The sequence below is a fragment of the Lemur catta genome, chromosome 2 (assembly GCF_020740605.2).
Source record: "Lemur catta isolate mLemCat1 chromosome 2, mLemCat1.pri, whole genome shotgun sequence".
NCBI lineage: Eukaryota > Metazoa > Chordata > Mammalia > Primates > Lemuridae > Lemur > Lemur catta.
Genome location: NC_059129.1, coordinates 134,363,770 through 134,389,407, shown reverse-complemented (window position 1 = coordinate 134,389,407; position 25,638 = coordinate 134,363,770). Strand labels below are relative to the sequence as shown.

General features: G+C 37.5%; 1 protein-coding gene and 1 pseudogene across 5 annotated transcripts; one reads left to right on the top strand and one right to left on the bottom strand.

Annotated features, from left to right (window-relative positions):
* Positions 1–9,934: 9,934 nt before the first annotated feature.
* ARMT1 (acidic residue methyltransferase 1) lies at positions 9,935–25,574 on the bottom strand. Of its 5 annotated transcripts, XM_045544581.1 has the most exons (6): positions 25,269–25,570; positions 24,626–24,756; positions 22,992–23,097; positions 19,032–19,276; positions 14,184–14,349; positions 9,935–11,671 (listed from the first exon to the last, which is right to left on the bottom strand). In XM_045544581.1, exons 4-6 carry the CDS (start codon positions 19,064–19,066, stop codon positions 10,910–10,912), a joined length of 963 nt encoding a protein of 320 aa, XP_045400537.1. In that variant the 5' UTR covers positions 19,067–19,276; positions 22,992–23,097; positions 24,626–24,756; positions 25,269–25,570; the 3' UTR covers positions 9,935–10,909. The 5 variants fall into 5 exon arrangements, with proteins under 5 accessions (XP_045400537.1, XP_045400536.1, XP_045400539.1 ...); XM_045544580.1 differs by lacking the exon at positions 24,626–24,756 and having other exon boundaries at positions 25,269–25,574; XM_045544583.1 differs by lacking the exon at positions 24,626–24,756 and having other exon boundaries at positions 25,274–25,570.
* On the top strand, positions 21,086–21,399 carry LOC123633378 (annotated as a pseudogene).
* Positions 25,575–25,638: the final 64 nt, after the last annotated feature.

Sequence of the window (25,638 nt, the reverse complement as noted above, 5' to 3'; positions counted from 1 at the left end):
TTCACAAAGTTGGTGAAAGTTATGACCAGTTTTTTTTTTTTTTTTGAGGCAAAGAGGAGACATGTTATAGTGTATTTTTTTCTTCCCAACTCAAATTTCACTTAATACCAATGCTTTCTTGTCCAGCTCAGTGCCTTCAAAAGATCTTTAAAAGAAATGAAAGATTTCCCACATGTACATGGACTGAGTCATCCTTAGCCTTATTATTAGGAGGCTTTTTAAAATCAAAAAAGCTGGAAAAGTGTTTGGAATGTCTCTCATATTTAGAACTGTTATTTAAAAATATCTTAATGGTCCTAAAAATGAGAAATCTGAAAGAACTGTTTGTTTAAAATATAAGGCAAGAGGCAAAATTTACGAAAATTTCTTTCATGTGTTTTTTCAAGTTTTATGATAGTTACTGGGCAATCTGTGAAAATCGTGTGTGTACAGATGCATTATAATCAATATAGATACCATTTATGAAGCACTATGTTCCAGGCACTGTGTTAAATGCTTTACTTGTAATGTGGCATGATATCCTCATAAAAATCCTGAAGGAAAATATTTTTATTCCATTATACATTTAAAGAAACCAGGTCTCAGATTTCAAGTTAATTGGCACGAAGCCACTCAGCCAGTCAACAGAGCCAGAATTCAAGCTCCGTTCTGGCCTCCAAAACTCAAGTTACGGCTTTGTATTTGAAATTACCACGCTTTTAGCATAATTTGTAGCCATGTAGAGTAAGTATTTTCTTACATGGATATGTTAAAATAAATAAATAAATACATTTTTAAAATGGATAAATATACTATTAATATCAATGGACATTTGAGCCATGATTATGTGAATGATAAGCCATATTATGAATTATTAATATGTTGAAGCCTCAGTAAAAGAAGAAAAATATAGCTAACTACTATTATTATGTTTTGCTTTGGCTTTTTTTTTTTTTGGACAGGGTCTTGTTCTGTCGCCCAAGCTGCAGTGCAGTGACGTGATCACAGCAGCCTCAAACACCCGGGCTCAAACCATCCTCCTGCCTCAGCCTCCTGAGTAGCTAGGACTACCAGTGTGCACCACCATACCTGGATAATTTTAAAAATTTTTGTACAGATGGGGTCTCACTATGTTGTCCAGGCTGCCCTCAAACTACTGTCCTCAAGCCATCCTCCCAGCTCAGCCTCCCAAAGCACTGCAATTACAGGCACGAGCCACTGCACCCTACTTTCATGTTTTACAATAAAGATCTACAGTTGGGGGTAAGGGTTTGTGTTGGTTTTCTGTATCATTACATTTGGTATCTTTGGGCACATAGGAATTCAAGGATTTTTACAACAGGCTGAACACCACACTGAGAAAGAAGTTCTTTAAGAGCTTTCATGTCGAGGGATGAACATCATCAGCAAATCTATAACAAAAAGGATGCTTCTCATGTTTCAGGCCACCAAGCAATTGGAAGCCAGTGGTAGTTATTTTGAAGGGAAACTGTATTCGTGAACAGATGGAAATGATTTGACAAGGATGAACTGGCTCATTCTTCCAACCAAAGGGATGATATAGTTGTGTTTTGTTCTCAGTGAAATCCAAAATTCTGTTCATAGAAATTAATTTAATTCCTGCCTGATTTTTTTTCCTTTTTTTATTATTTTTTCTTCACCACTATACTAATGAGGATCCTGCCTGATATTTTATAGGATTAATGATAAATTGTTTAAAATTAAATGAGGTACAATTTGACATTAATCTGTAAAAGTTTGCTTTAATTCTATGTTTTTGTTTCCTTTCTCATCAGTTCTCAAATGGTACATGATTTGAACCACTGAAACCCTAATAGTTGTGGTCTTGGAGGAGACCCACCAGCCACCTTCCTACTGAGATGGGCTCAAAGAGTTATAACTTGGGCAAAGATTGTACTCTCAGCTCTATCACTATGTCACTTAAAGCCAGGTTAGGCTGGGCATGGTGGCATGCGCCTGGAGTCCTAGCTACTCTGGGAGGCTGAGCTGGGAGGATCTTGAGGCCAGGAGTTTGAGGCTGCAATGAACTGTGATGAGGTCACTGAACTCCAGCCTGGGACAGAGTGAGACACTGTCTTTTTTTTTTTTTTTTTTCTGAGACAGAGTCTCACTCTGTTGCCCAGGCTAGAGTGAGTGCCGTGGCGTCAGCCTAGCTCACAGCAACCTCAAACTCCTGGGCTCAAGCGATCCTACTGCCTCAGCCTCCTGAGTAGCTGGGACTACAGGCATGTATCACCATGTCCAGCTAATTTTTTTTCTACATATACTTTTAGTTGGCCAGATAATTTCTATTTTTAGTAGAGACAGGGTCTCGCTCTTGTTCAGGCTGGTCTCGAACTCCTGACCTCAAGCGATCCACCTGCCTCGGCCTCCCAGAGTGATAGGATTACAGGTGTGAGCCACCTCGCCTGGCAACCCTGTCTTTTAAAAAGAAAAAAAAAAAAGCTAGGTTACAAAATCTAGCTAGGTGTTCTTTCATTTTGCTACATAATATCTTTATATATAAACAGTAAATTCACTTTTAGCTCTAACTATCTATAATTTTAGGATCTAACTGTGTTTTCTGCCATGCACCAAGACAGGGCAATCCTATTTCTATTGCACAAAAGTTGGCACTTTATCTTTGTAGAGAATTCTATCTTCTTCTTCCTACTTTATTTATGCCATTTATTTTCTTCATGGAAAACTCTACTTTTTCTCTCTGCTAATCTGTTTAACCCATGGAAGTATTGGCTAAGTTCCATCTTGGTTTCCATCCATAAGATGATGATGACTCCCAGCTCCATGGTGAGCAGTTTGGGGGTATCTATTATACATGACAACATGTACACTACTCTTTTGGAAATTTTAAGTGGTTTCTATAAGACAAATCATGAAGATAAAATTAAATGTATTAGTAAGGAAGAACCAGAGGATAGAACTTATTTTCAGGTAAACAAATCCACTGAAAATATTCCGTGTTGTAGATTATTGACACTACATACAGTAGTAATTCTTCATGGAATGGAGGAATATTCTATAATATCAAGGGGCCTGGCTTAGCAATAGGACTTCAAGGGTAGGAATTGAATGACTATACAAAAGTCATTTTTCCTTCTTTCCTGCTGGCACAGCCGCCATCTCATTTGGGCATCCTTCCCCATGTTGGTACCACCCCCCTTTCCAGTGATTGCTTCAGAAATGGCATGAAACACTGGCCAAGGTGAGGAGGCAGGGTTGCTGACAGCTTCCAGAAAAGATTTTCTTGCTCTTAAAAAAGGGTTTATGGAAAGAGATATCCCTCTTCTGCTAAAGGTTTTCATGTCTGGATGCAATGCTACATTCACTCCATTTTATACATGAGATAACAGACTCTGAGAGAATAAGAAATTTGCCCATGGTAGCAAATGGCAGAATCTGTATTTGAACAAAGTCAACAGGTCCCAACCTATAGTTTTTGCTATCACCTATCTTGCATCCCATAAACAAAGTGCTCTAGCGCACATTTTGCAAAGACACATACTATGTGATATCACAAGAGCACTGACAGAGGTATTGTTACACTAACTTGATCTACGAGTCAACGAGGTTGAATAGGGTCCACACAGCTAGTAAGTGGCTGGGTTGGGACTTGAACCTAATGACTTCCGAGTCCTCTGCTCTTTCTATGGCCCCATAAATTACTATTTAAGGACAAGTAGTGAGATCTCCCAGGAATCAGAAATATAACTCTAAAAACTTTGACTTTGTCTTATTGGCCACTGGTTTTCAATTTGTGGTTTTGGGGGCTCTCGGGGATTCTGTGGAGGTACTTAGGGGGCTTAGGGTGGAGTGTACAGTGGGGGTCATGGAGGGGCATGTTAGTGGGACTCTGGTGCCCCACCCCTTGTTAACTAGGTCAACAGGGGAATCTCCAAATTGATCCCGGCTCCCCCAAAAAGTCTCCAATTGAACACAGTGCATTGGCTTTAAAAGGACAAAGTGTGGAAAACTGCTGTTATAGGTGACAGGGAGCCATGGGGAGTTTCTGAGGAGGAAGTGCTTTATATTTAATGAAGTCCACTTGCACCGCTGCTGGAGAACAGACCCCAAGAGGATGGATTGGGAGGGTGGGGAGAAACTGAGGCAAAGCACCATGTAACATGGGCCTGACTTAGGCTGATAGTAGAGAAAAGGGGAAAAAGATGGATGTAAAAAATATATATTTTAAAGGAAAGTAGAATCTATTACCTAAGAGCTTAGACAGGTAGAAAAATTAAATAATTTCCAAAACTACAAATAAACTGGTAGGTGATGGGGCCATTATAAGTTATAAGGGAAACTAAAGATGTTTGATGTGACTGCACTTAATATTTTGTGATTGAATTAATATAAATTGTGGCTTTCAAACTGTGCTCCTAAGAGTCCCTGGGATTTTGTTAAGGTGTTTCCAGGGGTGCCAGGAACAGTTTGGGGCTAGAGCCACACTCTCAACTCCCACTTCAATCCAAGCAGAGCCTAGACCCTAGATGGTCTGTCTTATGTATTTGCTTCCCTGTAAAATTTACTGAAGTGTTACACAAAGAAGAAAAGGAAAGGGAAGTACCCTGCACACTCAAAAACTTCTTATTCTGTGAGTAAAGAGTCTCTGTCTCCGCACAGTCAGAAGCTATTCCGGTCCCCCGCTAGGTGCAAGGGAACAGCTATATATTCCAGGTCTGACCCAATACAGAAAAGAATTTTCTGCTGGGTGTTGGCAGCACAAGCCTTTAATCCCAGCAACTCAGGAGACTGAGGCAGAAGGATCACTTGAGGCCAGGAGTTTGAGGCCTTTACTTAGACCTTAGAGCTAAAGAAAAAAAGAAAAAAGAAAAAATTAGTCAAGCATTGGCACCTATACCCCCAGGTACTCTGGAGGCTGAGGCAGGAGGATTGCTTGAGCCCGGGAGTTTGAGGTTGCAGTGAGCTATGATGATGCCACTCACTGTACTCTAGCCCGGGTGACAGAGCGAGAACCTCTAAGAAAAAAAAAAAGGAAAAGAAAATGCAAACGAATTTTCCCCTTGAACTTATCACTCATGTATTCTTCTAACTGTATCTACACTTACAGTTTTAGTTATACTCACTATTCAAATGTTTTATTTTTTACCTTTAAAGATGAAAATGACTCATAATAAGTCTTTCATAAATTTCTAACATTCACCAACATAATTCAGCAGTATCACATGTATGTCTTTTTGTTTCGTTTTAAAAAAATGATACATTATATAGTTAAGGCTATGCTAGCTGCCATAACAGATAAACATCCCAAGCTCAGGGGTTTAACAGAATAAAATGTACACTGATGCAAGTACAATTGGCTGGGAGCGGGGTGTGGGAAGCTGGGGGCAGGGGATGGTTACTGGCTCTATGAAGCATTCAGAGACCTGGCTGATGGTGGCTCTGTCACCTTCAGTATGTGGCTTTGGAGGACATCTTGGAATCAAGACCTAGCCAGAACACAGGGGAAGAGAGAGCACACAGAGTCACACAGGACATTTTTATGTGCCAAACCTGGAAGTGACATACTTCAGTTTTGCCACATCCCAAAGGTCAGATTTCGAGGTCACACCTAACTGGGTTTAGTGTGAGCAAACCAGTCTCTGCTACACATATGACTGAGATATAAAAATTGGAAAACATAAACCTGGGCCTGAGATTTATGTTTTTGCCTTGGGGCAAGTCAGGCTGCATTTATGTTTGTGTTTCTGTGACGATGTGTAAATACTGAAATGTATAAGAACTGATTCAGAGAGCTTTGCTTACACATGTGTTTCAAAATGGCCACCCCCAAGGAAGAAGTGCTATGAGTTAGAAAAATTCTTACTTTTTCTCGTTTTATCTTTCAGAGTTCTCATATGATTTACCTCCCCAGAGAAGGCATCAGGTACTTTTATAACTCAAGTTATAACTTAGTATCCTGGCAATATTGCTCTGTGACTAATTTTTTTGAGGTGTTTTTGTTTCTTCTCTTTTACAAATTTCATCATTCCTCATTAATCTAAAAGTTTTTGAGGATAGAGTTAAATACGCTTTACTCTCTTTTTAACTCATTGTACATTCTGATCAGTGCTCTGTATTAAGCAGACTGATTTATCAACTAAAATAAAAGTGGTTGACACTCAAATCAGTGTTTTGTATCTAGTAATAAAACTTCTAGAAACTATCTCAAGAGACATCTGTCCCTGGGAAAGCTGAGGAGTTTATTTCTTTAAAAATAATTAGCTGATTGCTCATCTTCCTGTATCTTGCTTGCTTCTCTTTCTCTTTTATAAGAGGAAGTTTTATAGACCAAGTAAATTTATGACCAGTAATGCAAGTTTATAAATAGGATATTTTAATTGAGGTTAAATCTGTAAATCAGCAGAAGATAAGACTTCTTTCCAAAAATCAGACTAATTTGTTATGATGATGTTTCTGAGAGGGGTAGATGAGATTCACTTTATACCTCTGTATAGGGTTGGTTAAACCTCAGTTGGTAATAAAATCTAGCCTGGTTTGAATCAGAAAAATTATTGAAATGTTTTTGAATTATTTTGTGAAACCTCAGCAGGAAGTTAGAATCAACACAGAGAATCCAGGGAGTAAGTACATATGAGAAACAGTCTTTACTCAACTTTTAAAAACAAGATTATTTGTTGATTTTGAAAGAAAACTGGCACGATTTTAAAAGAAATCTAACGCATGTCTAAAATGGGGTCAGGAAAATCCCACACTCCCCTCGACTCAAAGCCATAAGATTTTCCAAAATAATAAGGGCATTTTAAAGATCCAGAAGAAGCTGACATTTTTGCTTACTTTAGGAACCACATTTGCTTTTGAAAGTTGATTTTAGCGGAACGTTTGGCAAATTATCATCTTCTTTTTTTTTGGTTTTTTTTTTTTTTTTTTTTAGGCATTTTTAACATTGGTCCTCCAAGAACTCCAACTTTGAGAGCAAAATCATTTTCTCACTGGGCCCTTAGGGTAACCCTGACTCACCTTGCTTAAGCCGTCACAATTGCGCCCTTCATGGCCTCCTCTCTTGACCATTGACCACTCCCGTGCACATCCTGTGAATGGACAAGGATCTTGAGGGAAGACAGGTTTTCTGGGGAGGGCTTTGTGGCCACAGGCTTGCAGGCTTTGGGGGTGAAATCTTGACCTTTATTGATTTAGATGAGAAATAAAGCTGTCAAAAGGACAAGACATTGGCATTTGAGGTCCATTACCTGCTCAGCACCCCCCAGCTCCGAGCCCAGCTTCCATTGTGGAATAACCTCTCTTGTGATCATCATATAGTTTCTTTATATGTTAATTAGTATATTCAATTAACTCAAAGTCCTGCCTTGGCTGGAGAGATAGTGTGTCTTTATAAGGTGTTTTGTATATTTCCGCTTTAGTTTAACCATATGAGGCCAACTGATTTCTAAGTTCTTAGAGGTGAGGCATCTCTTTGTTGCATCCAACCCCTTTCTAAAATTCTTATTTTCCAAAAGTAAAGAAAATGCTTTAAAAATTTATTCTTATTTTTTCTTAAAAAAAAATTTAAGCCTATGATCTTCCCAAGTTCTGAGTAATTTAGAATAAGAGTTAACACTTTGCTTTTCTAGCCCTTTTTGGCAGTGTCTTGTGGTGGAATTCTCTACTCTGCATTTTAGAATACTAAAGCCAATGGCTAACACTTACTTTGTACTTTGTCCTCAGTTCTACATACTCGGCACTTTACATGCATTAAATAATTTAATCCTTATGACAGCCCTGTGGATTAAGTACTATTATTACTTCTATACTGCAGATGAGGAGATAGGACCAGGGAGGTTGAGGAAACTGACTTAGATCAAGAAGTTAGAAAATAAACAAAGCCAGGATTTGAACCCAGACAGTCTTGTTCCAGAGTCTATCTACTTACACTGTTTGAAGGCCTCCAAGTCCAGGGATAAATCCAAGGACATCGAATATGTTTTAAAAAGGACGAGATCTCTCTTACACTTTATAGGTGCTTTTTGGGTTTTGTGGGGTTTTTTTTCATATATATGAAAAGAATCAGATCCCATTTATAATTGAATTTCAATTAGGGGTTAATCTACTGATGTCCACCTTGGTTAAAGCAAGGGAAATGCTTTACTCTACAACATCTTCACTGGAAAACCTATTATTTTCAGCCACCAAGGAGGAGGGCTGGATTTTTCTGGGGAAAAATCTGCCAACTGCATCTGTTGAAGACTTCTTCCTGGCTGCCTTCCTCTGTCATCACCCTTGGTGACATCAACATCCAGCTGAGTGACTCATCCAACATCTTGACGATTCAGTTGATTACCTGCCTCAGGATCAATGATTTTTTTTTCTGTATTTTAACTGAGCCACCTGTTCCCATGGTTACAGCCTAGACCAGAAACTGCACTATCTCTGGTTTCAAGCATCCGCACTCTGACCACCACCTACTGTCCTTTCAATTCACTAACTAGAATAGTTCCACTGCAACAATGCTCTGACCTCATCAAGACCTCTCATTCATCGGTCCTATCCTTTTCTCTTTTCAAACTCCCATATTCCTTCATTTTCCTCCTATCTTCATTTTCTTTACTATCTAGCTTAAATTTCATGTTCCATCATTATAATGGCTCCCTGGTAAATACAATCGATTACCTCGTTCCTCTTTCTATCTTACATGCCTGGCACAACCCTGACCTTGGTTGAGGGTAACTATGTTCCATTTTCTCAAACAATTGAAATATACAGGAGAAAAATCATACATTTGAGTTGACTACTTTCATTTAAAATCATGACCATAAACCTCAGGGCTCACTCAACACTGCCAGTAATTCCACTGTTCCACTGTTTCCCTGTATAGTGTTTTCCAAAAGTATTAGTCATTATTTTATCACCTTCTATGATTTTTGCTGTATCTGATTACTAGCTACACAATCATTTACTAAATAATTTACTTTAAATTTATTCAAATGGAAAACGTACCCATATCCTAAACTTTGTCCTAGACGGGGTAAGCAAACTATGGCCCATAGGCCATATCCAACTTGTTACTCACCTGTCCTGATTAGGACAAACATTTTAAGCCTTTGCAGTATCACTGCAAAATGTTTTTCTCCCTCTTTTCAGTGACTCGATTTGGGAAGCACTGACTTTTCTTGTGCTCAGGCTTCCAGTTGTTTGAGCCAATGGGAGGCTCTGGACAGAGAACAGAGGACAGAAGGAGAGGGAAGTCAGGGTATTTAGACCAATTCTGTCCAGTTGTGGATGACTGACTGTGTTCTATCAAAGCCTGCAGTTCTTCTCAGGTAGCTCTTCCTACATAGTCACCCTCCCCAAGTTCCAATAAACATTCCCTCTCCTAAGCTCTGGGATTCTGTTTTGGAGTATTTCTTGTTACATTTCCTAAATCCTGATTGAAGTCTGTAAATGATCTCTTTTACTCTCTCTTTCTTGCACTAGCTTGCCCTTGTTTTTTCTTGCAGTAGGGAGGGGTGTTGAACTACTTTCCTATACACCATAATGCCATGTTCTTAATAAAAATAAACTACATGGTAAAAGTAGAAAAAGAAAATCCAAGTGCTTTGGAGAATGTAATTTACCACACAATAGCTCACACCGTGGCTATGAAGACAATCCAAATATAAAACTGTATTCTCAATTATGTAAAGTGTCTACAAAGAATTCTAAAATGGAGGCATTTTAGTAACAATGTTTAAAAAAGGAACACATGTAGATACCGAAACACAGTCAATTCAAAACGTGCAGTTTTATGTAAATATTTTATTAATATAAAAAAGTTTTAAGCACTTAGCAAGAGCATAGACTCATTTGTAAGTGGCATTATTTAATTACTGCTTTTGGCAATATCTGTAATACACATTATGAATTTCTTTGCTATATAAATCTCATTTTTAATCTTTCCTTCTGAACTTTTTCCCCTTGGAAAATAAAACCAATGAGATTCTCAGTATAATTCATTTTATTATTCTAGTGCAAGAAAACATTTCCAGGTTCATTTCCAATTTCAGTTTCAAAACAAAGTGACCTGAAATTTTTAGCCTTTAATATCTGTGTTAATGACCAATAAAATGTGTAAGAATATAAAAAATAAATTAATTCATTGTTGATAGTATTCCAACTTCAATGCATAAGAATTTCTACCTAAAACATTTTTCAAAAACTGCAAACTGAAAATCTGTTCATTTAAAACACTTATGTGGTAAAAGAATTTCAGTTTATTAAAGATATCATAAATAGAATGTAAAAGGTATTACATTTCTTCAAATACTATTTGTTTCACTCTATTCAATTTTGTGTTTCCTAACATCCATTCCACAGGCCAATTGAAATACAAATGCATGCAAATAAAACAAGCTATTGAAATGAAATAAAATTCAAGAACAAAAGAATTAACTTATGAGGTAAGTTCTGCTTTAATGTCTTCAAACATCACAGTTGTAAGAAATGCCTCTCTTTTACAAAGTGTCACTAAAATGTGTATTTTCACAAAGCCATTGTTTCAAGAGCCCAAAATCAAGTTAAATTCCATGCTTCCTAGAATATTAAATACCATGCAGTATATATTATTTAAGAAAAAGATAGGGTTAAGTAACTTCAAAAGCAGAACTCACTTATATTTTGCTTTCTATCCAATTAAAAGTAAGTTCATTAAAACCACTTGAAATTATGCATTTAACTTGAAACAAGTTACTGAAATGCCAACATAAACATAAATATCTGTAACTATAATAGCTTAAAACCATCTAACTCCAAAACAATGCAGGGGGGCAAAATGAGTATATGTAAATGAGCATGGAGAAGCTAGGGTTCCCAGAGCTAATGCAGAGCAGTCAAGTGACTGAACTTGGCACGCTGCTTTTCTAGGGATGAAAAGATGCTTGGTAGACTTTTCTACACAACTGATTGCTCCTAAACCGAGTCAAAGTGGACCATCATACTGAAATATTCCGTATTTCCCAGTGGTCAGCCAGCTGGGCTCAGAGGCTGTGAGCTGTTCTCCTTGCCCAGGCTGCAGACCGACCTGAATCTCAGCTTTTAATGTTCTTATGCTGCAGAGAGGTGCAGGATGGAAGCCATTCAGCGCCTCATGAAATGGAACAGAAAACTCCCATTTTCTGTCACCTGTCAACTTCCTATAATTCAAATCGCCTTTGAATAAAATTAAATGTGCCTTCTGTAGTTCGGCATATAAGTCAGGGGCAACCTGAGACATTGCACAGTATTCATGAGGCAGAGTCCAAAATATATGATCATGGTAAACCCATCTACCCATTTTAATATAGTTCTCCCAGTCAGCCCCACACTTGGATGTCCACTCATGACTACTATGTTTTACCTGTTCAATTAACCAATTAAAATCATGTATAGTAGTATCAGAAACAAACCACGGAATAGTTTTTCCATAAAAATGGATCTCAGTAGCCAGTTTAGAGGACAACAAGAAGTCGGCTAACATTAAGTCTGTAACAAGTTCAAACCCAGAGTTATCCAGAACAACATCCACTCTAGTAGATGTTTTTTCTCTTTTCTTGCAATTGCTAAGCAATGACCAAAGATGCTCCATGTCATTCACTAAAATGAAAGGTTTCAGGTCTTCCAAAGAATTTATTACATTGGTCTTCTGAGAACGAGATCCCCCGCCTGATAGAGACAGATCACACTTATTTCCCCACAGTGAAATCTGAAAAAGAAAAAGTATAGAACATTCACCCTTCTTCTGAATAACCAACAAAAACTCTACTACAATATGTGTGTGTGTAGGTGGGGTGGTACTAAAAAGTCATAAATTTCTATAAACTCTTAATATAAAATCTACAATAATGCAAAAACTGTTTATATGATGCTATAATTAATAAGGTAAAACAGTGGAATTTTTAATATCGGTACATAATAAACTTAAAAGAACTGGTTTCAGTGATTTTAGTATCCTTATTGCTTTTTCAGAGCAAAAGTTTTTGCATCTTACAGATATTAGGACATCATGAGATGCTGCAAAGAGAGGCTCAGAGTTTACTTTATTGTCCAGATTCAAGAGAAAAATGAAACAGTTCCTTTTTTCCTCCGAAGCCCCTGAAATTGCCCAGTTTCTTTCACCAATTATATAGCTTTAGGACATGACAACCTCCTTGGGATTAGTTCTCTCATTTGTAAATTTAAAAAGCTAGACAAGGTCATGTCTAAAGACCCAACTCTAGGCTAGGCGTAGTGGCTCACGCCTGTAATCTCAACACTTTGGGAGGCTGAGGCAGGAGGACTGTTTGAGGTCAGAGTTTGAAATCAGCCAGGGAAACATAGACACCCATCTCTACAAAAATTTTTTTAAAAACTAGCCAAGTGTAGTGATCTGTGCCTGCAGTTCTAGCTACTACTCAGGAATATCTCCAAAAACAAACAAAAAGACCCAACTCTTTAGACAAGGCAATGTTAACTAAAGACCCACCACAATCAATTATCTATTATTTGGCTTTAAATTGAAATAACAATTTTATTTTGTAGAAAATGGTATGTAGTGCTATTATTTTTTAAGCTATAAAAATTACATGTTTCGGACTACAAGCTCTGAAATCAGACAGTCCTGGGTTCAAATCCCAGCATCTTCAATTAATGACCACTGGCAAATTACTTAAGATCTCTAAGGCTCAGGTTCTCTGACTGGAAAACAAGATAGTAATACTTACCTCACACAGCTATTGTGAGAATTATTAAATAATTGACAGAATGCATGTAAACAGCGTACCAAATACCTGGCATACAGACGTTCTCAATAAATATTAGCCAAAATAGACTCTACTCTCATTTGTGATTTAAAATAAGAAAATGCATGTTCCAACAAAGAGTATTATTTTAAAAAGAGAGATGAATGGATTGAAAAATAAGGCTTAAATAATAACTGAAGTGTCTAAGGTCACACTTTTCCATAGTTTGCTAAAGAAACGTATACAGTGGTGTACGTGATGGCCGTCACCACCTGAGATCAGGTTCTGTGTTGGCCTCCTGCACATTCTCTCGCTCCATCTTCCAGTTTACAATTACATAGTTATTTGTACAATTTTTTGTCTACATTCCCTCAAGATTACAAGTTCTATGACAGTGAGGACTGGACTTTTTATTTCCCACCACCACACGCTCAGTACCTGGAACAGTGTTTAACAAAGTATGTCCAGAAATGTTTGCTTGGACAGTCAGAAAGTGCTAGGAGTTTTGAAAATGGGTCGACATTCTCTGCAAACTAGCTTCTCTTGACTTAGGACGTTAACCTGTTGCTCATGTGGTTCTCTTTACTTGGGAGCAGAGTGGCAGTGGGAAATCGTTGGCCAAAACAGATGACAGTAATAGATGGGTGCTCATTCTTCTTCACAACTGATTATACTTATGGGACAAAGAACACATTCAAAGACTTTTCCCTGAAAGAATGGGCTAGCTAGGAGCCCAGGCTGGCACACTAGCTTTTTTCCTTTTTCTTTTTAATTCCAAGCTAAGCATAAAGGACAATTGAGGGGGGGGGGGGACAACCAAAAAAACAAAAAACTAGGTTTATTAGTTAACAATGTCCTAACAATTGTTCTTCCAAATTCAAAATATGCCTTTACTTATGATCTTTCAGCTGACTCTGCTTGCCCTTGATGTCTCATCAGGGCTTTGCCACGCCCTGCAAACCTGTCAGCAAATTTCTGGAAAATGTATTATTATTAGGTCAACTGACCACCCAAGTATTATCACCTGCTGATAATAGCAGGCTCTGTGTTCAGCGCTTCACCAGCATAAATATAGTTTAATTTCTCACATCGAATTATGAGATATACTATATCTCATCATCCTCATTTAACAGACGAGACAACTGAAGCCCAGAGAAATTAAATAACATGTCAGGTCCGACCACAAAGAAGCGACAGAGCCAATGCTGAAGAAAAGTCAGGCTGGACCAACATCACTATCAAGTATTCTCAAAAGCATGACAGAAACTATGAAGTCAGAAAACTCCTGTGCCACTAAAAGCATTTCCAGTTGGAGTAGCAAAGATTTCAAAACCCACTTTTAGAAATTAAGTGGATTATCAACTCTTAATACTATTATGTTAGATAAAAAAATTATCAATTATAACTTAACCATATATACATGCTTTGTTGTTAAATGTGTACCAGTTTATTTTCTGTTTAAATTAACAAATATATTTGGGAGATTATCATACTTACCTGCAGAAGTTTAAAAAATTCATTTTTCAGCTGACTTTCATCTAGATCTTCAATAGTTCTCACCAACTGTTGCAGGTAAGTACATAAAGCAATGATAGATTCCTGTGACTCGAAGAAACTTTGGTCTTTTGATTCTTTAAATACATCAAAGTCATCAATTGGTGGACTAAAGTAGGAGAACAACATAAATGAAACATTTACGTAAGTCTGTACTTTTTTTTTTTTTTAACATTTGGGTAATTGCAGATCTTTAAAGGAAAGAGAACAGTACCATACAGTCTCAATAATTAGTGGTAACAGACACTAGATATAACATAGATAATCAAGTTATACAAAAATAAATCCTCGAAAGGCATTGGTAATTAAGTGTCAAAAGCTCCCAAATCAACTATTTTTCTTGAAGTATTAAATAATTATAGGAACTATGCCCATAATTATTTACCCAGCAAGGATTCAAGGGCAAAAGAAGGAGAAAGAGAAACAAAATTTCAAGATAATTGCTTTAGTTCAACAAACATTTTTTGAGCATCCAATGTGGCAGGGTTTCAGTAATAAATATATGGATATAAACTGAATATCTGAATACAATGAAGTAATCACTAATAGAGTCAAACAAAGTGTTATGGAAACACAGTGAGTACTCAAGATAAATCAGACTTAATACTATTATTAGAATGATAAATTTTGATCATTTATATATAGGCATTCTGGGGGCAACTTTTACTCCTAGGTTGATTTTTACCAAAACTGATGTATGTGCCACTGCTATATCTTCATGCTGTCCAATGAGAGATTCAGTCATATTAATATTGGCCTAAGAAAAACATAATAAGATAAATACTAATATAATCGCCTTTATAGAATTGAACATAAAAGACATTCAGATTATTGGATCTTCTCAATTAGCTACTTTTTCCAGGGACCATCCATATGAGGGTAAAAACAGTAAGAATGATATAACAGTATTTAAAGAAAAAAAAAACCTACAAGCATTTATACATCCAAATGATGGCTGCCTCTTTCTGGTCAGTCAGTCACCTTAGGAAACTACACCCTTATTCCAAGGATGCTGCCATTACTCAAAGCACTTTTGCAATTCCTCTTTTGGAATTTTCTTCAGAACCTGTGGCACATTATTAAATGTCCTGTCAATGATCACATATCTTCATCCTTTGAAGTCAATTTACTTTTGGAAATAGCCAAAAGTTACTCAGTGATTTCAGTAGAATGAGGTATGTATCAAATTGAAAAAAACCATTTTGGTCAAAAATGAGGAGTAACTCAAAAACGAGAAGATTAGTTTTCTTTTTGAGGCATGTAAACTGGCTCTGAAAGAAGTTCCAAAGAATTCAGAGACGTTTTTAGCAATGGCAGCACTGCTGAAATCAATCAGTCTCTCAGGGTGACTTAAAGGATAAAAATCATTTGGATGCATAGGTTCAAGTGTAGGGGTCAGCAAACAGTAGCTCACAGACCCAATCTGGCCCACAACCTGGTTTGTGTGACCTACATGCTAAGAATGGTTTTTACATTTCTGAATGGCTGAAAACAAAGCAAAAGAGCAATATTTTGTGACACGTGAAATTCAAATTTTGGTATCCACAAGTAAAGTTTTATTAGAACACAGCCATGTTCATTTACATATATTATCTCTGGCTGCTTTCACATTACAAAGGCAGAGCTGAGCAGCTGCAACAGAGACCACATGGCCTCCAAAACCTACTACTTAGTCCTTTACAAAAATAGTTTGCCAACCCATGTCAAATGTTTTATTAACAAATCATTCATTAGTTTAAAGTCATATCTCACATTAAAAAGGAGCCTTATTTCTCATATTTATAAGACTAAATTTATATAAATATAGATAATTTCTTATTTTAAAATGTTCGCTATTTTAGGATCTACTAAAGCTATATATATGTACATACACTCTGACCCAGTGATTCACTCCTACGGATATACCCAACAGAAATGCACACACATGTTCAGCAAAAATGTGTTAGAATGTTTATAGCAGCATTCTTCATAACTCCAAACCGGAAACCACTAAAACACCCATCACAATAGAATAAGTAAACAGACTGCAATATGTTCATATAACGCCAATACTACAGAGCAACAAGAACGAATGATCTATAATTATATACAACAATATGGATGCATCGCACCAATGTAAGAATGAGTGAAAGAAACCAGACACAAACCACACACCCTATGATTTCATGTCAGTAAAGTTTAAAAACAGGCAAAACATCGGTCAGGATTACTGGGCATGCTTGACAGCAGTGACTGGAAGGGGACTCACAGGGGACCTCTGGGGTAGTAGGAAGGTTCTGCCTCTTGATCTGGGCACTGGGTACACAAGTATGCTCTTGAACACTTAAGGCATGTGCATTTTTCTCTATGAATTACACTTTAATAAAAAGTCTTAAAATGTCTCCTAATTTCTCTGTACTTTCATCTTTTAATATCTGAAGTATATCTACCTAATATGTTTAAATTTCACATATGGCTAAAACTTTGAATCTTAACTTAGCCTGGCAGATTACTGAAGCATGTTTCAGTACAAAAAGGTAGATCAACATGAACATGTCGTAAAGCTAACGTGTGCCTTAGGATCCTACAAAAGTTGGAAGACCCTCCTTTGGTCACTTTGGAGTTGCCACTGACTAAGGACAAGAATTCCCCCTAAAAGAACCTGACCAAATGGACATTTAAAAACTACTTCAGTGCTAGTTCTGCTTTAAGCCAGTTCTTTATTATACCAACCTAAAAGCTGAGTTCTAGCACAATGTAACACCAATCCCCAGACCATCAAATACCTGCCAGAGAAATCACTTTGGGAAGAGTTCTACATCTATGGCTGACTAAACATTCTAGTTTCTTGAACTTAAAGGTACATTTTCCCTCTACCCTGTTTAACAAGCTGTTCCCTGGACGAGTGGATATCATTCCCTGAGGTGCCTAAAGAAAAACTGATACCCAGGCACCACCCTGGATAAATTAAAGGATCAGTATTTATTCTAACATAATGATTTAAAAATCTACATCTTTGACACCACCTTCCCTGTCCCCAACTGGGTTGTAAATGTGTATCCAGGTTTGTGAACTCTCCCCTAGGTTTTTTTATTCTCTAAACCTGATCCACCTCTAAAGTCAAACTCAGAAACAGTATTCCTTTTGCCCTTCTAACTTACAAACTCTACTAACCCTACTCAAGGTGCCACCCAATCTTTCAACACCTTTGCAGCTTTGGCTCATACCACAGATATTTTCCAATAATTCCCAGGGTTATGAAACCATCACTGTAATTTCCGACTACTCTTGGTCCTTGACAAGCATCTAAATCTACAACTTGGGAAGAATAGTCTGATAAGAACTCTAATCTGATTTACACAGAAGAGGCTCAAATCCTGGCTCTACCACTTACTAGCCATTTAAGCTTGGGCAAGTTATGAGCCTCTTTGAGCCTCAGTCATCTCAACTGTAAAATGGAAACCATAACAATGCCTACACTTCACTGGGTTGCACAGTAACTGTAACACAGCTAGTATTCAATAGATGACAGCTCCTTACATCTCCTGCTGCAGTGACTTGTGTGTGCCAGGTAGTATACCAGATTTTTAATAGTGTTCATTGCTTTTAGAGCAGAAATTCTAAAACCTATCTATTCAGCAAAAACAAATTGTGATTTAAAAAAAAATTATAAAGAGTAAGACAATAAAAGCTAATGAACAGACTCAAAGTTACATATATTTCCCAAAATAATTTTATTTTACAATTAGAACTGGCTTATCAATCATTTTAAATTATCTTAACACTATGTTGGAACAGATACCAAAGGATTCCTCGTACTAAGCAAACCTGTATTTTGGAAACTGTGGGCTAAAAGGACAGGTCACATTACCTTTTCTTTTGCACTATAAATCAATTCTATTTTAGAAGTTTCCTAGTAAAAACTAAATAATATAAACAAACCTATAAAAGGTTATTTTAAAACATGTGTAACTTTCAGAGTCTTTTTCTAACCTACCCATTTAAAAAAAAACAAGACTAGGCCAGGAGAGGTGGCTCACACCTGTAATCCTAGCACTCTGGGAGACCGAGGTGGGTGATCGCTCAAGGTCAGGAGTTCGAGACCAGCCTGAGCAAGAGCGAGACCCCGTCTCTACTAAAAATAGAAAGAAATTATCTGGCCAACTAAATATATATATAGAAAAAAAATAGCTGGGCATGGTGGCGCGTGCCTGTAGTCCCAGCTACTCGGGAGGCTGAGGCAGTAGGATCGCTTAAGCCCAGGAGTTTGAGGTTGCTGTGAGCTAGGCTGATGCCACAGCACTCACTCTAGCCCGGGCAACAAAGTGAGACTCTCTCTCAAAAAAAAAAAAAAAAAACACTAAAGATTAACACAGTGTATAAAACAGAAGAGTGATTCACTGTTCTGACTGATGACTTCTTATACCAAATAAATGTGGCATGTTATCTATTTTTATAAATAAAACATATGCTTGTTTGATCCATCTTGATTTTATATTTATGTAATTATTTCAAATTATTTTTTGCTCAGTAAGTACAATTTTTTTTACTCTAGAAGTCTTTGTAAGAATCTTTAATTAGTTCATGCTTTAGATATTTAATCTTATATCTATTCTAGGCAAGTGGATTATAACTGCCAAGAATCTATTAACTTGGTAACATATGCAGAAGTGTCTAACAATGCCATTAATACTTGCTGAACTCAACTAAATCAGGTTTCTACTGGTGCTACTTTTTAAACTTATCCTTTTATAATTTCAAAAAAAAGTACAAAGTATCTAAACATTTACTAGTTGATGGTTATATACTTACCTCTGGATAATTGCTTCATGAATTCTACGATACATGTAGCATTCTACAAACAACCATGGTGAGTAGAACCACCTTGGTTTTTCATCACTTTCATTTAAAAGACTCTGATGATATTCTAGGTACTGATTCCATATGTCAGTATCAACAAATTTCTCAACCAAAGGGATAATTGGTTTATCTGTTTGCAATTCATTCCGTAACTTAGAAAGAAGAGAGATAGCTTTCTTTTCAGCTTCCGTGCCTTCCTGTGGAAATACAAGAAAAATAAATAGTGTGTTTGTGGGTGTGCGTACATGTGTAATTCTTCTAGGGTAATATATTTTTGTGGACCTAAATTTAAGAAGGACAGAAAAATACCCTATTTCAAAATCATATTTTATGTCTTTCACAAACTATTGTAAACATTAAATTTAGAATTCTTAAGTTGAAAATCAAAGAACATACACAGATCTCATATCAACATACTCATAACTTATCTATCTTGCTTTGTTTTGTTTTGAAGTTCTGGCCCTTCTGTATCTTTGGGTGGAATGACCATTACCATGCACAGGAAGAGGACACACCACGAGATTTTCCATGTCTTTCATGCTTCCAAATGTGTTATTCTGGTCTTCCTGAGGTTTCTTTTGGCAGCTCAAAGGGTTTTTTAAATTATTTGTTTTCCTCCAAGTTCCAGATAGATACCCTGACATACAAGGTGCTACAGTATTATCTCACGTAATAGGCCAATTGGAGAGGAGACAAATGTTACGGGATCAGAAGTGAAAATGAAAACCTTTGGTTTTATACCAGCAAGATTCTTGCTCATTAAAAAAAAAGATGTAAACCTAATAAACATATAGAATAAAATGTAGGAAATAAACATCAAACCCAATTGAGTATTTTTATAAGATCATTATCACCATGTTGATATTAAGGGAATTTAGTCCCTACTTTCAGACCTATAAGTGTCTAAATACAGACATCTCTCCAATCTTTTTTTTTTTCCCAAGTAGAATTTCTTTTGCTGCTAGAATGAAAGGCTGAAGCTCTAGAAATTCTACAAGTTCAAAAATAGAAGAAAAGTTGTTAAAAATATAAATTTTAGGAGCTGAGCCCCAGATTCCCCACATTCTTGAGAGGATCTCTCCTTCCAAATCTCTACTTTAATTAAATTCTTTAACTTCAACTAATTATTTAAGCATAAATTCCAACAATTGAGATTTTCACAGGGTTGTGAGCACCCTCTTTTACACAGGCAAATACCTAGAAGAGATAATAGACTAATATTTGTGTCAACGCCAGTTTGTTAACTTGCTTCAATTCATTTCAAATGTTTACACATACTCTGTATGTGTCAGATACTAAATTCAGGGCCAAAGAAAGATGAATAAAGCCTGGTCCCCTGTCTCTCAGGGACGCATGTCTGCCAAACCAGGTAGTCTAAGGGGATAGGCATTTGGCTACTAAGACAGAAGGGCAGAAAACTGTGTGGCATGGCTCCTTTGGGGACAAGCCTGGTACTGGTATAATTGGAGGCTTATGGAGCTAGAACATGTGGGGCCTAAGGAGACTGGCTATAGGTACGAGAGATGCATGCAAAAGGTGACAGAAAGGCTACCAAAAACAGACTGATGTCAACATTTTATTTAGGTCTTGTCCCATCCCCAGGACAGTGTGAAATGGATTAGAGCTGGAGGGACAATAGACCCTGCTTTCTCACTCTCAGCTGGTATGGTCACCTGAAGATTATGGGCATACAGGCCAAGCAGTAATATGCTACAGCTTGATTAATTACTACATTTTAGATCACACCAGTTGAAAAAATTAAAATTACAAGTTCAGCTATTATGGGGACTTGCTTAAGTATATGACAAAATACTCAAGTGAGCAACCCAAACTTGCCTAAATTATACTTGTATGCTAAATGTGTGCATATATCAAAACAAAACTATGTTTTTGTGATAAACATTAAAACTATTCATCAACAGAAATGTCAGTGCCTTAGAAGAGTGGCATGTTGGGCTTCAGAGGGGGAACCTCTGTACTGTCAGCAACCAAAGAGAGAATTAAACATGAGTGATACGGAGAAAGGCAAGATTTTTGTTCCGAAGTGTGCCCAAGGTCACACCCTGGAAAAGGGAGGCAAGCACAAGACTGGCCTAAATCTCCATGGCTTCTTGGGTAGAAGACAGGTCAGGCTACTGGATTCTCTTAACCAGACATCAGTAAGAACAAAGGCATCACCTGAGGAGAGGATACACTGATGGAGTATTTAGAGACTCCCAAGAAGTACATACCTGGAATGAAAATGATCTTCAATGGCATTAAGAAGTAGGCAGAAAGGGCAGACTTGATGGCTTATCTCAAAAAAGCTACTAATGAGTAACAATTGGCCACTGCCTTATTTATTATAAAACAGAAATGTCTCATGACTTTTCTTATGTGTACCACAATTTAATTGGTCTCATACACCAGAATTCAGATCATGAATGAGTATCAGAATATTTTTGTTGGACAGTCCTGATTTAACTAAGGCTGGCTTGTGGTTAAATGAATATGATTGGTTTTTTGAATTTTGATAATAATTCCAATTCAATAAATGCTATCACTGTTTTCTCCTCCTAAAGATATGATTGGACTTAATTAATAACATTCAACTTTTCACAAAGAGTAAACTGCCATCTCAAAACCTACTGAAGACTGGTTTTATATTTACATTTACATAACTGTTTATGGGAATACATTTACATACTAGGGAAACTCCTTCACTGTATTAGAACCAAGCAAGGCTTATTAGTGTTTTAATTTGTATTCATTAACCTGTTAAAGGTGAAGGCTGGAGATAAGATATCAATGTTTACTTTATATTTTTGACCTTTACTATGCCAATAATTCCCTATGTCTACTAAAATGCTGCCTTTTATTTACTGAAAGGCATTTTAGTGTGGTTTACGTGTAATATCAAATAAAGAATATTTAACACTTAAAAAAAAAGTCAGTGTCCAAGCTAAGCTATAATCTCAGCAAAAGAACAGATGATCCCCATATTGTGCCAGGATTAGTTTCAAAGAAGACAATATAAAAAAGGTTGAAAGAAATACAACATTATGCTCAAATTGTCTATGTGCTGCCTTGCTTCATCTTAATTTGGCCAGGAAGAAAAGACCACCAACCATTTCTGTATCTTTGTTGTTAACTCTTTAAAAAAAGATGTACTGGTATGTGCATGGTCTTTTACACTCTACTGAGTAACAGAAAGATTACTGAATTTGCAAGTTTAAAGACCTATACCTACAAAATATAGTTATATATAGTTATTTGGATTTTTCCTCATCTAGTAACTGAATGGACAAGCTGATTTCTAAAGTCCCATCCTGTGGGAGGCTGAGGCAGGAGGATCATTTGAACCCAGGAATTCACAGCTGCAGTGAGTGTCGCTACACTCCAGCCTGGGTGACAAAGCAAGACCCCTTCTCTAAATAAAATAAAATAAAGTTCACCCTGCTCTGAATGTTAATGAGTCTTTCTCATCTTTAATCAGCATAATGCGTCAACCAGTCATATCACTCTTCATCTTGAGTTTGGCATAGCACCTTGAGCTTCCAGGACTCAAGATTTCAAATTATTAACATAAATACTGGAATTCAGCTAAACTTAAATTTAAAAAGCTTTCCTGAGCAAGTCAACAACCTAGTCACCACTTATAACATTGGATATATTAGAAAATATGTTCTGAAGTCTAAATAACTGACAGAATTAATTGTTGGAACACAATTTTTTTCTAAATGGGATTGGCTGTTCTATCCTTGACTACCGCATGATTATACTTCATTTCAACCTATTACATCACACCCAGATAAATATTTGGCCCATGTATTCACTTTTACACTTTACAGGAAAACTGATAACTTCAATAACTACTTACTGTGTTTCTGTTAAAGAATTAACAAAAAATTAAAGTTAAAACACAATTCTTACCTCTCCATGTTTCTCAAAAAATTCACTTTTATGTCGATGCAATGTATCAATAGCCTTAGTTAAGATCTCTGGTATTCTGTCTTTAATTGTAAGATATGCAAATGATCTAGAAAAAAGAGTCACATACAATATATTACTTACGAGCATCAATACTGTAATGCAGTGGTCCCCAACCAGTACTGGTCTGTGGCCTGTTAGGAACCAGGCCAAGTCACCGCCTGAACTCAGCCAACCCCTCACCCCACCCCTTCCCTTTCCTCCCTACCCTCCTCCCTCCTCCCCTCCCCTTCCATAGAAAAATTGTCTTCCATGAAGCCGGTCCCTGGTGCCAAAAAGGTTGGGGACCACTGCTATAAAGGCTATCTTAGTTTCTGGAATACCCCATTTAAATTAAAATGCCTTCTTATGTAGCTATTAAAAAAGTAAAACAGTACTGTGTGACTACTATATCAAAACATAAGAAACTCTAAAAATTTCTCTGGTATGTCATGGAAGCTAAGTAGCTTTGGTGCCTCTAATCCCAGATTCTCCTCTAGAGTCTAATTAGTCTTATCTTTCTTATTCTATTCTTTTTATTTTCCTGAATCAGTAAGTAGACTAACAATGTGATAGGAGAGAAAAAGATTAGCCTAAAAATCAAACAGGTTCTTGTCTCAGTAATAGTACTTATTAAGTGACTTCACCTGCTTAGAAAGATGAACGAGGCAATGAATGCATGTACAACAGCCTTAAAGATGCTAATGTGCTTGAAGAACAAAGAAGTAAAGCTATTTAGGAACCTGTTTCTCTTCTTTGTCTCAATCTATATTCTAAGTCATTTTCACATCTTTTCAAAGGTTTTCCAGGCTGCCTTCTCTATCTGCACTCTATTACACTCTCCTTCCATCTTGTTCTACCCCTAAACAAATTAAGGCATGCTACTCTCACTCTCCCAGCCAAAAAATTAGAGATTTTATAGAAGTGTCAAAGAACGAAGAAAGCTGGAGATGAGGAAAAACTTATACTTGCGTTAAAAAATTAAAAATATTCTTGATTTTATACAATAACCAGAAGTTAGATTATCATCTTATATAATTATTTATATTTTCTTAGAAAACACATATAATTCAGTTAGAAAAAACAGGCTACTAGATGGTGAAATTCTGCGCAGTTTTAAACATAGAGCATGGAGCTTAGCTGTTCAGTGTTTATATCTTCAGGTCACAAAAGACAATTTTTAAATTATTGGGTTGTACCTTGAGTATTTATGTCTTTAAACCATTTCCTCAAATGATAGTTATAGAATTTTAAAGAAAAATTGCAAATATATTCTGGCTCCGTGGTGCTTTGAGTATCCTAAAACAGTGATTAGGTTTAATATGCACAATAACTACTCTGATTAGAATTAATTTTTTAAAATCACGAATGGCTTGGAGGGACAGAAGGAACATTAAATCAATGGACATTTGAATTTTCCAAAGCAGCAGATAAAATAAGTGACAGTTCTTTGCGATTTTACTTTAATTATAGAGTATTACTATTTCTCTAATCACTACGTTTTCTACGACAGACAGATGCCTGCACCTCCGGGGTAAGGTCCCTGACCAGGCTGAGGCCAAAGGCGCCTATGGCGCAAGTTTTAAGGAGGCACTCACTTCCTATATTTGCATGACGGTGCCTGCTTAAATTGTGGGCCATTGGCTTCTCTCTGGCATACATCTCCTTCCTGCCCAGGTAGGGCTATTTTATTCAAAGTGTTCCCATCTTTTGCAGCATTTTGAAGGATCTATTTCGAATATAAACATTCAATTTATGCAAATGGATGTTATTTTTATGGTCAACCACAACTTTGCCCACAATCTGTAAGGTGACGACTAAAAAGCAAAAAGTTACAGGCAAGTTTTATTGCAAGACGATGATCTGATAGGCAACAGGAAGAAACACATTTTCAATAAGTCTGAGATTCCCAACTTTTAGGGAGAATTTTAACTCCCCCGAAAGCGCATCGGTTAAAGTGAATAAATAAAAAGTGACCGCGAGGAAGACTGCAAAGCTGATCCAAGTCCTGACCCTTGCGAGCAGCCGCAGCGCCGCAGCGGGCGGACTCCCTCTCCTGGGGCCGCCTCGCTTTCGCCTCCAAACCAGCCTTCGAAACCCGAAAAGGCAACCCTGGGAAGCGGAGCCCGACCGCGAGACTCGAACAGCCGCGGGGGAGCAGGCGCTCTCCGCTTGTCACCCACACGTTCCCGGCGAGGCCCGGCTTTCCGCAGAAGTGGGGAGGAGAAAGGCGAGACAAACCCTACGTCCTGTCCCGAAAGAGACGCCGGAGGCTTCGCCATTACGTTCCGCGCCGCCGGCTCCAACGCTCGGGTCGCACCGGCCGCAGGAACAGGGACGGTTCCGCTGCGGAGGAGGAGCTGAGAAAGGGAGCGACGTGGTTTAAAAAAAAAAAAAAACTTTTGAATGAGGAAACTTTATTTGGCGCCCGTACAAGTGGCAAGCAACGGCTGGCACTAGCACGCGATCATCCGGGGACGAAGGCGGGGACAGTAGAGAGCGACGAGAGGAGACGGATTACGAAGCCAGCGGAAGGCGGAAGCAGGCAGGGACCGGGAGGTCGCAGTGACTAGGGAGCGGAAGAGGTCGCAGCGGTGCGGGTCACGTGGTC